This window comes from Physeter macrocephalus, chromosome 7 (genome assembly GCF_002837175.3).
Source record: "Physeter macrocephalus isolate SW-GA chromosome 7, ASM283717v5, whole genome shotgun sequence".
Classification (NCBI taxonomy): Eukaryota; Metazoa; Chordata; class Mammalia; order Artiodactyla; family Physeteridae; genus Physeter; species Physeter macrocephalus.
Genome location: NC_041220.1, coordinates 117,045,140 through 117,061,285, shown reverse-complemented (window position 1 = coordinate 117,061,285; position 16,146 = coordinate 117,045,140). Strand labels below are relative to the sequence as shown.

The following is a 16,146-nucleotide window of genomic DNA, read 5'->3' as shown; positions in this document are numbered from 1 at the left end:
GCAGTAGTCCACTATTCTGATTTTGAATGTCTTCTATGGTTCAGGCACTTAAAAAAATATTTAATTCACGACATTTATGTAATGGGAGAAGATTCCACACTTGCTCAATCCTCCACGCTGATGGAACTGGAAGTCTGACTCTTTGTTTTTAACTGTGGCTTGAAAGGTTTTGTCTCGTAATTTCAGGCAGGAGTGAGCTGAGCAGGCCCAGGGCATCCTCTCTTGCCTCTGAAATCCCACGACATTGAATGCCTGGACCTTTGGAATGGGTTTTGAGTGGATACCAGGATGGTCTGGGTCAAAGGGGATAACAGGAAGACTGTGCTGTCCCTTCATATTATCTTTATTCCTTTTCCTTACCCCTTATAACATCGTACACACCTCTCCTTTCTCTATCCCAGGATTCCCAAATGCTGGGGATTGAGACCCCTTTTCACTGTACCTTGTTCTCTTTCCAGGACACCACCCCTGCCTTAAGTCCCCCTTTCTGTCTGAGAAACCCAGTGTAGGTAGAGCCTCAAGAGATGTTTGGGGGCAGAAGTTTACAGATAAGCACCTTAACTCTGAGGCTGTGTCTGTTTTCTTGTGGCATTTCTGGTAGTATCTTTGAGGAAAAGACAACCCCAACTGTTGCAGAATAAGAGCTAGGACTTTTACCTTAGACATGTGATGTGCGGGCAGAGGAGCGTACTGCTCATGATGGTATCAAGGCTTAATTGTCATCAGAAGAAAAAGTCTATACCACCTTAGTTAGAGGCATGAGAGGAACAATCAACCAAACAAGTAAGTGAAAAGATTATTTGGTTGTGCAAAGCAAAGCTATCAACATGACTACTTACCACTTGACCTTGATTTCCATGTCACACTATAGCAAATCTGTAAATCTGTGTATCATGAAACATGCCTCAGTAACTGTTCCAAGTTCTATTTGATGAGAACCAACATTAGTTTGCCCACGCACGCCCGGCCCTCAACTTTCGGTTCCCCTAACAGAATGCTCTGCTCACACATTATTGCATCTGATGCCATTCAGAAGGCGTATTAGTGGTTAGGTTTTTCTCATACCCTCAACATGATAAACCCCAAACATTATAAAATGTCCCAAATCATGGACATTTGAAGTAAGAATTTTTTCCTAAGTTCAACTCTGTTGATGCAATTACTTTAGAAAAGTAAATAATAAGATACGGGTACAATTTATGCACAGCTGCAAGAACTTGAGAGTGAATTAACTTGGGCTTGTGAAAAGTTAACCTCCACAAGCCCATGTCTCTCATGTCCTTTTATCTCTGTCTCTCTCTGTACTCAGCAACTGTCCCATTCAGTGTAGTTAGTACAGTTCCTTTTCAAAGGAAATGAAGTAGTTAAAAGCTATTTTAACTTCTTCAAGGCCAGAGTTATTAAAACAATAGCAATAGCTAAACCCAATTTAAAAAATGAGCCAGTCCTGTTTCTGGGAGAGGCAACTTGCATTCTATTTTCATCCTTTATCCTTTCACTCTTGGAAAAGAGAACAGCAGGCTACAGGTTTCTAAACCTCATGGTTATCAGTAATTTAAATAATTCAAGAATTCCATGAAAGTGAACTTTGCTGTAACACATAGCAGGCCCCTCTCCCCTCCAGTCCCCGTCTATATTACAGCCTAAGTTAGAATGTCAGCCTCATTTTTCATTTTATTCAAAGTGACAGAAGGAAAAAAAAAGATACTTTAAGGCCTAATCAGGTACTGTACCGGTGTTCCGTGTGATGGAAAAATATCTCAAATTACTTCAGTGGGTTTGTCAGGTCTATTGTTAGCATAGTCAAGTGGCCCTACAGAAAGGAGACTGGAGAGCTAAGAGAAAATAGTAGAATTCTAATCTGATTTTTAAAGGCTGCTAGTCAGAAGTATAGCAATTCAGATACCCCTGTTTGAAAGCAGCAGGACAGATTTGTTAGACGACAAAAGCTCCAATTAGTATTTTCCACCCCCTTTCACAATTTTCTCTATTGCTTTTGGCTCTGAAATCCTTTATGCCAGGGCCTTTGTGCTGGCTAGAGGCAGGGGGAAGGGCAAGGCGGCGGGCTGGCGGGAGCGCCGGCGGCTACAAAAGAAGGCCCGAGGGCCCCGGTGCCTGCCGTCCCCGCGGAAGTCAAGGAGCCCCGAGGAAGGTGAGCCCCAGACGGGACGACTCCAGGACGAGGAGGGCTAGCAGGAGGGAGCCTACCTGAGTGCATCGAGATTCGGGCTTGGCGAATAACCACCTGCGGGGCAATCGGCGTTGCTGGCTGCAGCTTGTGCAGCCCTTTGGCGACCTGCAGGAGTTCGCCCGAGACGTCGAGCCCATACAGGAACCGGTCGCTCAGGAACACAATGGCAGCTGCAGTGGCACACTCCCGGGCGAGGATGGAGGCTTTCAGGGACGCCTGAATGAAAAGAAATAAAGTTGGGCAGAACAGAAGGCAGTCTTGGGACCAGTAGTCTTCTAGGTATTATTATCAAAACAAGAACAACAACAAAACTTAGAGCTAGGAGAGGAAACAGTACGCTACTGAACAAAAAGATAATAATAATGATAATGAAAATAATAACGATAATGATAATAATAACGATAATGAAAAGCCCAATTCATTTGTGGGATAAAATAATATTTCTTTCATTCCATTTTCCCTATTACATTTCTAATATTATACATGTAATAAATGCATATTTCTTGTTATGAAAAAATTCAAACACCAAGTAAAAATTAAAAGTGCCTCTTTGTTTTTTTCTGACTCCTTACCTTATTTTTTCCCTTCCTGCCACAAATTTCATTCTCATTCTTCCTGATAATGGTTTCCCAGAGATCCTTCCAGAACTTCCTCTACCCTTTTCTGTTTATTTAGACATTAATTGATTCTTTGTCCTACCTTGCCTTTTCTCTCTCTCATTTTCTCCCTCTATTTTTTTCTTTTTTCTCTTTCTTTTCCTTTCTTTCTCCCTCCCTCTCTTTCTTTTTCCTTTCTTTCTTTCCTCCCTCCCTTCCTTCCTTCCTCTCTCTCCCTCCCTCCCCCTTCCTTCCTCCCTCCCTTCCTAAATGACATTACACTAGACATATTGTTTTGCTACTTGACTTTTTTGGTCATCATAACATCTAGAACTTTCCATGTCAGTTCATAATATTCTGCTTCATTTATTGCCTCTATTTTAATTAAAAAGAAATATAGACTTCTAGGCAATATTTTATATTTGTTTTATATAACTATGTTTAGTTAATGAATAAAATAAGAAAAGAAACAGACATGAAATGAAAGTATAACATAAAGAGTGAGAAGTAGAGATAAATGAGGCAAACTTATGGAAAAAATCATCTTTTGGCCTCTTAAGGTATTATACAAAAGACATTGAAGGTCATGCAGCTGTTAGCATAAATGAGTTTACCACCCACTAGTACTTGAAAGTCATGCAGCTGTTAGCATAAATGAGTTCACCACCCACTAGTACTTTCTCCATTTGCTAAACTATATCAAGCAGAGTTTTTTCTGGGCATGTTAGCTCACGTATGAAGCCTAGAAAAGCACTATTAAGCACTGGCCATTCTCCTACCACAATCTTATCATACAAGCATTGCTTTCTTCACCACATAAGTATTAACACTTATTGGGCAAAACCAGGTGCCAGGCACAGTGCTAAGAGCTTTATATGTATGAATTTATTCAATCCTCACAACAATCCTAAGAGGTAGGTTCTATTTATTCAAAGGTCAAAACCAATATTTTAATCATCCAATTGACTCACTCCTCCCATTCTTACTCCTAGAATCCTATTTCTTTTCATTTATACCTTGCCTACCGAGAACCAGCACAATAATCCTTCTCTTTTCAAACTGATGCTTTCTTAACTTGTTAAGGGTTTTAACCTATCCCTGTGTTTTTTAAGTTTGAAAAGTGATAATGTGCTCTTGTATTTATCCCTTTGTTCTTAGTTGATCACTACTGAAACTGTGATAGTGATGCCAGTTGTTAGGGGAATACCTCTTCTCTCCTTTTGATGTTTCCTTCCACATGAAGGGAGCTCAAGTGCTGTAGCACTCCTGGTCTCTGTACTCCTTTACCCACACTCTGTCCCAGGAGAGGTGGACTACACTGATTAGAAAATCTGGGAAGAAGAAACTGGGCATGCATGGCTTAGCTCCTCTCTTTTTTCTTTTGGGAACGAGTTGTCTGAAGGAAACAGGGATTCTTCTCTGCTCTTCCATATCAGAAAGCCACCCTATATGGGGTGTTCTGCTTGGCCCAGTAATTTCTGTGACTGAATGGGGAAGTCAACATAATTCTGGGGTTCATCTAGCAGACTCCCTTGTCCTAATACCAAGCTATATCTTTCTTTTTTTAATTTTAATTTTTTTTTTTTTTCGGTACGCGGGCCTCTCACTGCCGTGGCCTCTCCCGTTGCGGAGCACAGGCTCCGGACGCGCAGGCTCGGCGGCCATGGCTCACGGGCCCAGCCGCTCCGCGGCATGTGGGATCTTCCCGGACCGGGGCACGAACCCGTGTCCCCTGCATCGGCAGGCGGGCTCTCAACCACTGCGCCACCAGGGAAGCCCCCAAGCTATATCTTTCAATTTAGCCTTTGTCAGAATTAAAGGTAATACTTAATCTCTTGTCTGCCTCTTTTCTATCTTACTTTGCTCCAGGAGGGGAAGAGAGGTGTTAGTTACCCCAACATTAATCACTGCCTGACATACCGTAACCCTTTCTAAGGGAAACTGCTCTGCCCACAGCCACTGCCTTCGAAGCAGCAATGTATTTTGCTACTTGACCTTGATCCCCTCTCCCCATCTTACCACCAGCTCAAGGCTAACCTAAGAGTACCCACCTGACACTTGGCCCATGACTCTGTGGCCTGGCTTGAAAAATGAACTTATTGATCTGAACTAAGAAGGATAGAATTTTCCAGTTGTTGCAGGATGGGAAGAAGCAGAGAGTAGAGTGTAGCTAAGCTACATTTATAGACGACACCAGAGTGAAGATCCAAGAATGTGACTCCAAAGCCACCTTTTCGCAAGTGCTGTTCTTAGAGTTACAGGTTTCCTTTATTGCTCCATGTGTATCTTCATAACAATGTACACTCCATTTTATGAGTTTGCTTGTGTGAGCCTCTGTTTCACCCAACCAAAAAAGCCTAACTAAAACTGAAATGCTCAAAACTGCAATTGAGGTTTGTCAAATAAACTATCAATCTGAAAAACACAAGTTTTAAAATGAGAACATGTCAGTCATTTGACATTCATGAAATGTAAACTTAAAGATGGAATAGGAAATTGATGATTTTATGTATGCCCAGCTCTGTTTAATAAGGACAGTCTCTGATCAAGAGTCCTTTCTATGCTAGCTAAACATAAATATAGCCCTTTGGTTTGCAACCTCAGCTGCTATCTGTAGAACTTGCAGCTTCTGCCACTGCCAGGCTCCCTTAAACCTTTCTTTGAAACAGCAGCTCTATTCCTATCACCCTGCTCATGACTATGTACCCTGTGGAGGGTACTCAGCAAGCCACAGTGAGTCCCCTCTCTTTAAGGTGCATGCTTCATGTTTAGTTCTACTCTCCATTCTCACAGGTGCCTCACTTCAGTTTTGGGGTAACTGAGTACCTACAAGGGATGCAATGTTTAAAGGCTGGTCTATTCTCTAGGGCTGATTCTCCACCCTTTCCTCCCTGATAATAATGGTTTCCATCTTCGTAGTACCATCTAGTTTATGAAAAACGTTCACACAAATGAACTCATTTAAATCTAGAGTAACTACAAAATCTAAGTAAGATAAGGAAACCGCAGCTGAGAAGTTGACTTTCCAAAGTTACAAAGTCAAAAGGGTCAGGGTGAGGCAGGAAGGAACTCGGCTCTTTTTTTTTCTTTTCTTTTCTATTGTGGTAGAAAGCACAGAACATAAAATTTGCCATCTCAGCTTTTTTTTAAGAATGGCGTTCAGTAGTGTTAGGTATAGTCACATTATTGTGAATTAGATCTTCAGAACTTTTTTATCTTGCAAATATGAAACTTGATACAACCACCCTTTCTCCCTTCTCCCTAGCCCCTGGTAACCACAATTTTACTTTCTGTTTCTATGAATTTGACTATTCTAGGTACCTCATATAAGTGGAATCATATAGTTCTTGTCTTTCTGTGACTGGCTCACTTGACTTAGCATAAAATCCTTAAGGTTCACCTGTGTTGTAGCATGCGACAAAATTTCCTTCCTTTTAAATGATGAATAATATTCCATTGTATGTATATACCAACTTTTGTATGGATGAATCTATATCCATTCATCTGTCAACGGACTTTTGGGTTGCTTCCACTGCTTAGCTATTGTGAACAGTGCTGTTGTGAACATGGGTGTGCAAATATCTCTTTGAGGCCCTGCTTTCAATTCTTTGAGATATATACCTAGAAATAGGATTGCTGGATTAAATGGTAGTTATATTTTTAATTTTTTGAGGAACCACCATACTGTTTTCCATAGAGTTTACACCATTTTACAATACCACCAACAGTGCACAGAGTTTCAATTTCTTTACATCCTCAGCTAATACTTGAGGAACCCAAGTCTCTCAAGGGTCAGTTTTTCTTCTGCCTTCCACCTGTGTCTGATGAAGGTGATTTTGAGCAGGGCCTAATCTGGGCACAGGAATCTGGGTTTTTGTAGCTAGGGCTGAACTCACCACTCACTGAGTCCAAACAGTGGTTCTAAGGAACCTGTATCCCTTATTATGATAAAAAAAATTCTAAGAAAAAAAAAAAAACGGACAAATAAAAACAAATCCCAATTGAAAAGAGTGTTCTTGTTATGTGTTTAAAAATAAGAGAAAGAAAAGAAAACTTTCCAGGAGATGGCCTTTAATTTCAGCATTTTGAAATTCTCTAGTGAAAGTTGGTACCACAAGACCAAGTGATAATTTGGTGATTAGCTGGGGATTACTCCAACTGGAAGTTTCTTACACAGAGCTGAAAGGATGCTCTACAAGTCTAGTGAGGTGGTCTTCCCAAGTTGAGGAGATGGAGCTTCTAGGAGTCTGTAGAGGCTAAGGTGGCCAGAGTTCACAGAGCAGAGAACCAGAAGGAGAGAGCTGCACAAAGCAAGAAGTCCAGAGATCTGCAGAGGGTCCCCTCTGAGTCTCCAGCAGAACACTACTGATCAGCTCATGTATGAAAAGACACCACCCAAGGCTGGGGAAAGAACTACCTGAAAGGAGCAGAGGAAACAATCCCCAAGCCTCATGTAGTTTGTGTTTCTACCAGCCACAGTAGGAAATCGTGTCATTCACAGGGCAGGGGGTAGAATATTCAGAAGGGTATTGCTTCAGTAGTGAGACAAAATTAACCTCAGAGGAAGATGGCTCTTGGCCCACTCTGAAAGTTTAGAAGCAAGCATGGCATGGATCAAACTATTTCCTAACTTGACTGAATTCCAGAACAAGGTTCAAGAATATTTATAGGCATCCAAATTATCTGCCATATTACAAGGTAAAATTTATAATGTTTGGCATCCAGTCAAAAATTACCAGGCATGAAAGAAACCTATACTAAAAAGAAGTCAATAGAAATTGAACCCCGAATGACAGTTTTAACTGTATTTTATAAGTTCAAGAAGGTAGGGTAAAAATTAGGTGGGATTAGGGAAATGGGAGATATAAAAAATGATCCAAATCAAACTTCGAGATGAAAAAATGTCTGAGATGAAACCACAGGTATCTGGATTGTGTCCAAGGTCCTCCATTTGCTTGCCATGGCCAGTTACTAAACCTCTCCTAGTCTCAATTTCCTCATCTGTGAAATGTGGATAGTACCTATTTTCAGTGCTGCTTTAGTATTAGAGGAAATGTGGGTCAAATGTCCAGCACAGAGCCTGGCACATTGTGGGTGCTTAATAAATGAAGAGGAACACTACGAAAAAGAACAGGAAAAAAGAATTCCGTTCACGTGCTCCCATTCTCCTGTATGACAAAATAACAACAAGCAAAGACAGGTTCCTAAAAGAAATGTCAATGGAATTTTCAACAGAGTAAAAAGGAAATAACAGATCATGCGTATAACATCTCTAAGGTTTATCTCAGAAAATGGTGAAACCTCTCATTTAATTTCTTCTCTTGACTAAGTCTAAGGACTGATGTTACTGAAAGCTGAGAAGAAAAAAAAAAGGAAAATGAGCAGGCTCTATGGCAATTGGTGAAGGAAAGCTGGTTCTTGAAAGGGAGGCTTCTTAGCATGCACGTGTGAGTTGCTTTTGGCTGTCGCCAATGGAGGAATCCCTCCCGAGCACCTGTAAAGGATGCCACAAACACCCCATTCTGCATCCCGCGTGAACACGCCATATATTTGAGCAGAGAACATTCCCTCATCTATTGTTCCCCCTTCTACTCTTAATAGTTTGGAGCACAAAGCCTGAGAGAGGGTGACCTGCCAGACAAAGGCCCTTTGAGTTCCTTGGAAAAGTAGAGTTGGAGGAGGATGGAAGGAATCCAAGTGGCCCTATTATTTCCACTTGCACTAATTAGACATTTTTCTGTCAGCTATTGAGCACTGCTGAGAGGCCAAACTCACTGAATTCATTTCTAAAGTGTTTACAGAAGTTTGCATCTGTTTGTGTCTCTTCAGGAGGAAAATAAGCACTTCAATAGCATTGTGGAAAATCTAAACGAAGCATCCTATTCTGGAGGACCTGGCATCCCCACAGCTGCATAATTTGACTCTGTTCAGGGCCCGAACCTCTCGCATCTCTCTCCAAAACCTAACGACGCAAAATGCAGAGAAGTCAACTCAGGGGAATGTTTTCTTTCTTGTCATTGTCTTTCCTCTCCCTCTTTTGAAATGGTGGCCTGCTGTGCACTACATACAGATTTAGGTGGGTATCATTCTTGCAGCCCCTCTCTCGTGTTTCTACCAGCACTCTGAGAAATTAATACCCACTTTCATTTGTTGCCAAGTGGGGGGATAGTAAATTCCTCAGCAGCAAAGCAGAATACATCACCATCCTGGGAATCTCCCCCAAATGTACACCGGGGGAGCACTCTGACTTCAGAAAGGGAGGAATGAAAGGAGGCCCGAGTGTGTGGTAGGCAAGGACGCTAAAGAGAAAGTTTCCCTACATGGTAAAATGTGCCTGGGTTATGCACAATTAGATTAACATGAAAGAGAGTCCCTTTCCCTCCCCCACTCCCCCCAAAAGAAAGAAAACGACACAAAAACCCTAACCCACTGACTACGTGGCAGTGCCTTTGAAATGCATATTGGTCTACATGGTATTTGATTCAGGATTCTTTTTGTTTGGGTTTTTAGACCCACGACTGACCTGCCATCACAGAGGGCTCAAAAATATAATCTTTTAAGATGGTGTCACAGTAACAGAATTTTAGTGATGGAACCAACATAGGATAACTCAAGACAAAAAAAAAAAAAAAAAAAAAAAAAGGAATTCTATTTTATTATCTTTCCTCAGAGGCTGACTTAGGAAGCTTGTCCCAATAGCCACTAAATTGTGGCTTTTCTTCCTGAATGAACCTGTTTAAATAAAAATATATGGATACAGATAAGGGAGTGTGTATGCTGGAGCTCTAGAGAGACAGGCTCACAAATGTGCACACACACACACCACAGTTTTTTCACATCTGTTTTCAGGATGGGAAATATGGGGTCCTAACTGAGTTTATGGCACAAAGGGAACTTCATGGCGAGGAAGCTGAGTCAGGTGGTAAAGGAATTAAACTCCACAATGAGATTTCAATACGCAGATGACTGAAAAAATGCGAAAGAGCCTTTTCTAAGGGCTTTTACTGAACAGCAGCAGGAAAAGTGTGTGCTGGTTTCATGGCTCCTGGCATTAGCGTGAGCCCCTCCCAACGCTGAGCATCAAGTTTGGGTCCCAGCTATGGGTTCAAAGCCACGATGTGCTCACAGCAACGACAATGGCAGCTGTTCTCAAGGGGGGCTGGGCGAGGGGACTCAGAACAGAAGCCATCTGGCATTGCAATTGGCAGGCGCAGTGTAAGGGCAAATTATTGCTGCATAGCAAATTGGGAGATAGGAAAAAGGCAGGGGACAGGGAGGGGGGAAGTGTCCTGAGGTGAGGAATTAGCAGAATAAACAAATGAAAAGTGACTGACGCCTGCATAGTTATATATCAACAATAAAGCAGAGTAAGAGTCAACTGATCAAACTGGACTACTCAAGGTCAAGGGAAGACCAAGCACAGCATGCACCACGTTTGTCCACCCACCGAAACGTGAGGCGGAGGAGGAGAGGAAAAAACCTGAACTTTCTTACAGTTTATGTTCAGGGCCTGTTAACATTTCACCAATCTTTCCTTCATTTTACCAGTGGGGCATGCAGATTCAAGCACTTTCCAGAAATAGTTATAACCTTTTTCTCAATCTCAACACCTAAAGATAATATTTTGGATCATCTATCCCTGCTTTCTTACCCTCCCTCTCTCAAATCTACTGTGAATGGAGTTGGGCTGTCTGTTAAAAGAACAAGAAAGGAACATCAAAACAGAGACCACCTAACCAGGATCCTGGTGAGCCTCACAGCCCCTGGATACTGTGGACCTGCGTGTCTTACCTTTCTTCTGGACTCCAGGTTGCTACAGCCACCACGGTGATTTCAGCATCCACACTGATGACTCACCCAGCACGCTGGTCTCTTTTGCCATGACCTCCTTATCTCCAAGGATCTTGTTCTACACTTAAGCTTAGTCACTCTCATGGTCAGTCACTTTAGAACTTGCTACTTTGGTGGCATCACAATCAGAATCTCAATTCCAGCATTTGATTCTTTAATCTTTATCTCTTATTCTCCCAGCTCCCTTCCTGGATAGCCCAACTCCAGTAATTCTGCAACCCTTTGGGGACATCCACTCTATCTGCTGACCTTACTGGGGTTTTGTGTGTGTGTATGTGTGTGCTACGCCATCAATCCCTCATGTCCTCACTTGCCTCTTTAAATTCCATGGTGCATCAACACAGCAACTTTTTAATAAGCATTCTTCGCTCCTTTGCTGCTTTCAACTTCTATCATATTTGTCTGGCAATTCTGACCATGTTTATTGTTAAGAAAAAATGTTGGCCTCGTATTAGAATCCCCTAGGTAGGCTTTTAAAAATCTAGATGCCCAGATGGCACCCCAGGCCTGCTAAATCAGAATCTCTGGAAGTGTACCCAGGCATGTTTCTCTAAACGATGCCCAGGTGATACCGATGATCCCCAGGTGATTCCCATGATTCTAGAGTTGAGAACCCGGGAGCTAGCCTGACCTTTAGCCTCTCACCCCACCCCTCACTCCTCCTCCCTACTGGGGGTGGAGTGAGTTATCTGATGGGAGTAGCATACCTGGCTCAGACCTTCCTCTTTCCTCTCTTCAAGTCTTCCTCCCTGTTCTACAGTAAGGGAAGGGTCCTGCCAGCAACAAGATGTGTCTGGAGTGAAGAATTTTCCAACCCACTTGTCTGAAAACCTAAAGCTACGTTCTCCTATCTGTTTTAGAATAATAAAGGTTGCTCTTTTGCATCTATCTTTCAGTTGGTTCTGAATACAGGAGGGGAAGATGAATATTATTTATTGTCACTTAATATTTTCAAATTGTGTGTAATTCTCTGCTTAATCTGAGCTGCTACCCAAGCAAGTGAATGTGGCTGGAGAAAAACACACAACCATAACACTTTAAATTTATTACCATAACCTGAGGCTGGCCCTTAGCATGGCCTAACAACCCAGCTACTATTATACTTTTGCTCTCCTCTCCAGCTGCCACAGCCCCTTTAACCTCCTCACACTCAGCTGATGACCTGGCTTCTTATTTCACTAAGGAAATAGTCAGTGAGATGAGATCTTCCTTATTCTCTTACCCAAATCTGCCAACCCTCCTGTATTGTAACCCATGTGTCCTCCCTACTTTCCTATTGGCATGTTTAAGGCCAACCCCCCACTTAAATACTCAATTCTATCCTGCCTCCTTTACTCAAGGACATTATGCTTGTAAATACTTTCTTTCACTTCTGCATCATTAATTTTCTTACCTCTACTCGATCATTCTCATCAGCATACAAACATTACAATATCTTCCATCTTAAAAAGTCCTGCCGGGACTTCCCTGGTGGTGCGGTGGTTAAGAATCCGCCTGCCAATGCAGGGGACACGGGTTCGATCCCTGTTCTGGGAAGATCCCACATGCCGCGGAGCAACTAAGCCCGTGCGCCACAACTACTGAGCCTGCGCTCTAGAGCCGCGAGCCACAACTACTGAAGCTCGCGTGCCTAGAGCCCGTGCTCTGCAACAAGAAGCCACCGCAATGAGAAGCCCACGCACCGCAACGAAGATAGCCCCCACTCGCTGCAACTAGAGGAAGCCCACGCACAGCAACGAAGACCCAGCGCAGCCAAAAATAAATAAATTTTAAAAATATAAATTTATTAAAAAAAAAAAGTCCTCCCTTAACCATATATCTCTGTCTTAGTCCTTTCAAGCTGACATAACAAAAATGCCATAAACTGAGTGGTTTATAAACAACAGAAATTTATTTCTCACAGTCTGGGGATTGGGAAGTCCAAGATCAAGGAACCGGCAGATTCCATGCCTGGTGAGGGCCTGCTTCCTGGTTCACAGATGGCATCTTTTCTCTGTGTCTCTCTGGGATCTCTTTTATAAGGGTACTAATCCCATTCATGAGGGCTCTGTCCTCAAGGCCTAATCATCTCCCAAAGCACCCCCTCCAAAACCATCACCTTGAGGGTTAGGATTTCAACCTATGAATTTGGGAGGTGAGGATACAAATATTCAGTCCACAGCATCCTGCCCCCAGCACCTGTCCCATTTCCCTGTCCCTCTTTACAGCCAATCTCAAGAGTTGCCTAAACTCAGTCTTTGCTTCCTCACCTCCCACTCTTTCTTAAAACTATAGCTTTCATCCCCAGCACTCCACTGAACCCATTCTTTTCTAGGTTGCCAACAACCTCCAAATCCAATGACCTGTTTTTTTTTAAATTAAATTAAATTAAATTTTCTTGGCTACGTTTTGGTCTTCTTTGCTGCGCGCAGGCTTTCTCTAGTTGTGGTGAGCGGGGGCTACTCTTCGTTGTGGTGCATGGGCTTCTCGTTGTGGTGGCTTCTCTTGTTGCGGAGCACGGGCTCTAGGCGCGCAGGCTTTAGCAGTTGTGGCACGTGGGCTCAGTAGTTGTGGCTCGCGGCCTCTAGAGCACAGGCTCAGTAGTTATGGTGTGCGGGCTTAGTTGCTCCACAGCATGTGGGATCTTCCCGGACCAGGGCTTGAACCCGTGTCCCCTGCATTGGCAGGCGGATTCTTAATCTCTGAGCCACCAGGGAAGCCCCCAATGACCATTTATTAATCCTCATCTTATTCAAACTCCTAGAACCATTTGGCTGTGACAATCAATCCCTCTTTTTTTATTCATGTGACTTCTGGCATTTCACACTCTCCTGGTTTTCTTCCTACCTCATTGGCTGCTCATTCTAATTTGCTGGAGCATCCTTTTTTTCCAGCCTCTGAATGTTAAAGCCCTAGGATTCAGTCCTAAGACTGCTTCCCTTCTCTAGCTACACTCACTTAGACTGTCCCATGGCCTCAAATATCACTTCTGTTGACAATCCCAAATTTAAATACCATACTGAGTCTCTTTCTTGCAACGCTGCCCAGTGTATGAAACTGCCTAGACAATAAATAGCCCGATGTGGATGTCAGTTAGGTATCTCAAACTTAACATGTTTAAAACAAAACTCTATTTTCTCTTCCATACTTGCTTTTCCATCTCAGTAATGACAACTCATCCATTCATTTGCTGAGGGACAAAACTTCAGAGGTTTCATTCTAAGTTTGTGGCTCTTCTCCTTCTCTCATACTCTACATCTAACCCATCAGCAAATGCTGTTGGCTCTACCTTTAAAACAAGCACAAGATCTGGAGGAGCTTCAAGATGGCGGAAGAGTAAGACGCAGAGATCACCTTCCTCCCCACAGATACATCAGAAATACATCTACATGTGGAACAACTCCTACAGAACACCTACTAAACGCTGGCAGAAGACCTCAGACCTCCCAAAAGGCAAGAAACTCCCCACGTATCGGGGTAGGGCACAAGAAAAAAGGAAAAACAGACACAAAACAATAGGGACGGGACCTGAACCAGTCAGAGAAAGCTGGTTAGGAGGAAAGGTTCCCACACATTAGGAAGCCCCTTCGCGGGCGGAGACTGTGGGTGGCGGAGGGGGAAGCTTCGGAGCTACGGAGGAGAGTGCAGCCACGGGGGTGCGCAGGGCAAAGCGGAGAGATTCCCGCACGGAGGATCAGTACCGACCGGCACTCACCAGCCTGAGAGGCTTGTCTGCTCACCCGCCAGGGCGGGCGGGGGCGGGGGAGCTGAGGCTCGGCCTTCGGTCGGATCCCAGGGAGAGGACTGGGATTGGCTGCGTGAACACTGCCTGAAGGGGGCTAGTGCGCCACAGCGGGCCGGGAGGGAGTCCGGGAAAAAGTCTGGAGCTGCTGAAGAGGCAAGAGACTTTTTCTTGCCTCTGTTTCGAGGTGCGCGAGGAGAGGGGATTAAGAGCGCAGCCTAGGGCTTCGCTGGTGGCGCAGTGGTTGAGTCCACCTGCTGATGCAGGGGACACGGGATCGTCCCCCGGTCCGGGAAGATCCCGCATGCCGCGGAGCGGCTAGGCCCGTGAGCCATGGCTGCTGAGCCTGTGCGTCCGGAGCCTGCAGCCTAAACGAGCTCCAGAGACGGGCGCGAGCCGCGGCTGTCAGCATAGACCCCAGAGACAGGCATGAAACGCTAAGGCTGCTGCTGCCGCCACCAAGAAGCCTGTGTGCGAGCACAGGTCACTATCCACACCTCCCCTCCCGGGAGCCTCTGCAGCCCGCCACTGCCAGGGTCCTGTGATCCAGGGACAACTTCCCCGGGAGAACACACGGCGCGCCTCAGGCTGGTGCAACGTCATGCTGGCCTCTGCTGCCGCAGGCTCGCTCCGCATCCGTGCCCCTCCCTCCCCCCGGCCTCAGTGATCCAGAGCCCCCGAATCAGCGGCCCCTTTAACCCCGTCCTGTCTGAGCGAAGAACAGACGCCCTCAGGCGACCTACACGCAGAGGCGGGGCCAAATCCAAAGCTGAACCCCGGGAGCTGTGCGAACAAAGAAGAGAAAGGGAAAGCTCTCCCAGCAACCTCAGAAGCAGCGGATTAAAGCTCCACAATCAACTTGATGTACCTTGTATCTGTGGAATACCTGAATAGACAACGAATCATCCCAAATTGAGGAGGTGGACTTTGGGAGCAACGATATATACATATTTTTTATCTTTTTCTCTTTTTGTGAGTGTGTATGTGTATGCTTCTGTGTGTGATTTTGTCTGTATAGCTTTGCTTTTACTATTTGTCCTAGGGTTCTGTCTGTCCGTTTTTTTTTTATTCCTTAAAAAATTGTTTTTCTTAACAATTATTTTTTAATAACTTTATTTTATTTTCCTTTATTTTATTTATCTTCTTCTTTCTTTTTTTTCTCCCTTTTATTCTGACCCTTGTGGAGGACAGTTTCTTGGTGCTCCAGCCAGGCATCAGGGCTGTGCCACTGAGGTGGGAGAGCCAACTTCAGGACACTGGTCCACAAGAGACCTCTCAGCTCCACGTAATATCAAATGGCGAAAATCTCCCAGAGATCTCCATCTCAACACCAAGACCCAGCTCCACTCAACGACCAGCAAGCTACAGTGCTGGACACCCTATGCCAAACAACTAGCAAAACAGGAACACAACCCCATCTATTAGCACAGAGGCTGCCTAAAATCATAACAAGGTCACAGACACCCCAAAACAACCCACTGAACCAACCTTAGCCACTGGGGACAGACACCAAAAACAACAGAAACTACGAAACTACACCCTGCGAAAAGGAGACCCCAAGCACAGTAAGATAAGCAAAATGAGAAGACAGAGAAACACACAGCAGATAAAGGAGCAAGGCAAAAACCCACCAGACCTCTAACAAATGAAGAGGAAATAGGAAGTCTACCTGAAAAAGAATTCAGAATAATGATAGTAAAGATGATCCAAAATCTTGGAAATAGAATGGAGAAAATACAAGAAACGTTTAACAAGGACCTAGAAGAACTAAAGAGCAAACAAACAAT

The 16,146-nt window shown here is 44.0% G+C and overlaps 1 protein-coding gene across 1 annotated transcript in view; it reads right to left on the bottom strand.

The window, feature by feature from the left end:
* ALPK1 (alpha kinase 1) overlaps positions 1-16,146 on the bottom strand; it is a 133,655-nt gene that overhangs the window by 31,349 nt on the left and 86,160 nt on the right. Inside the window, exons 5-6 of the mRNA XM_024119298.3 lie at positions 2,209-2,407; positions 840-884 (exon numbers count right to left, since the gene is read on the bottom strand). Coding sequence (XP_023975066.1) covers positions 840-884; positions 2,209-2,407 — 244 coding nt within the window. The remainder of the gene's footprint in view (positions 1-839; positions 885-2,208; positions 2,408-16,146) is intronic.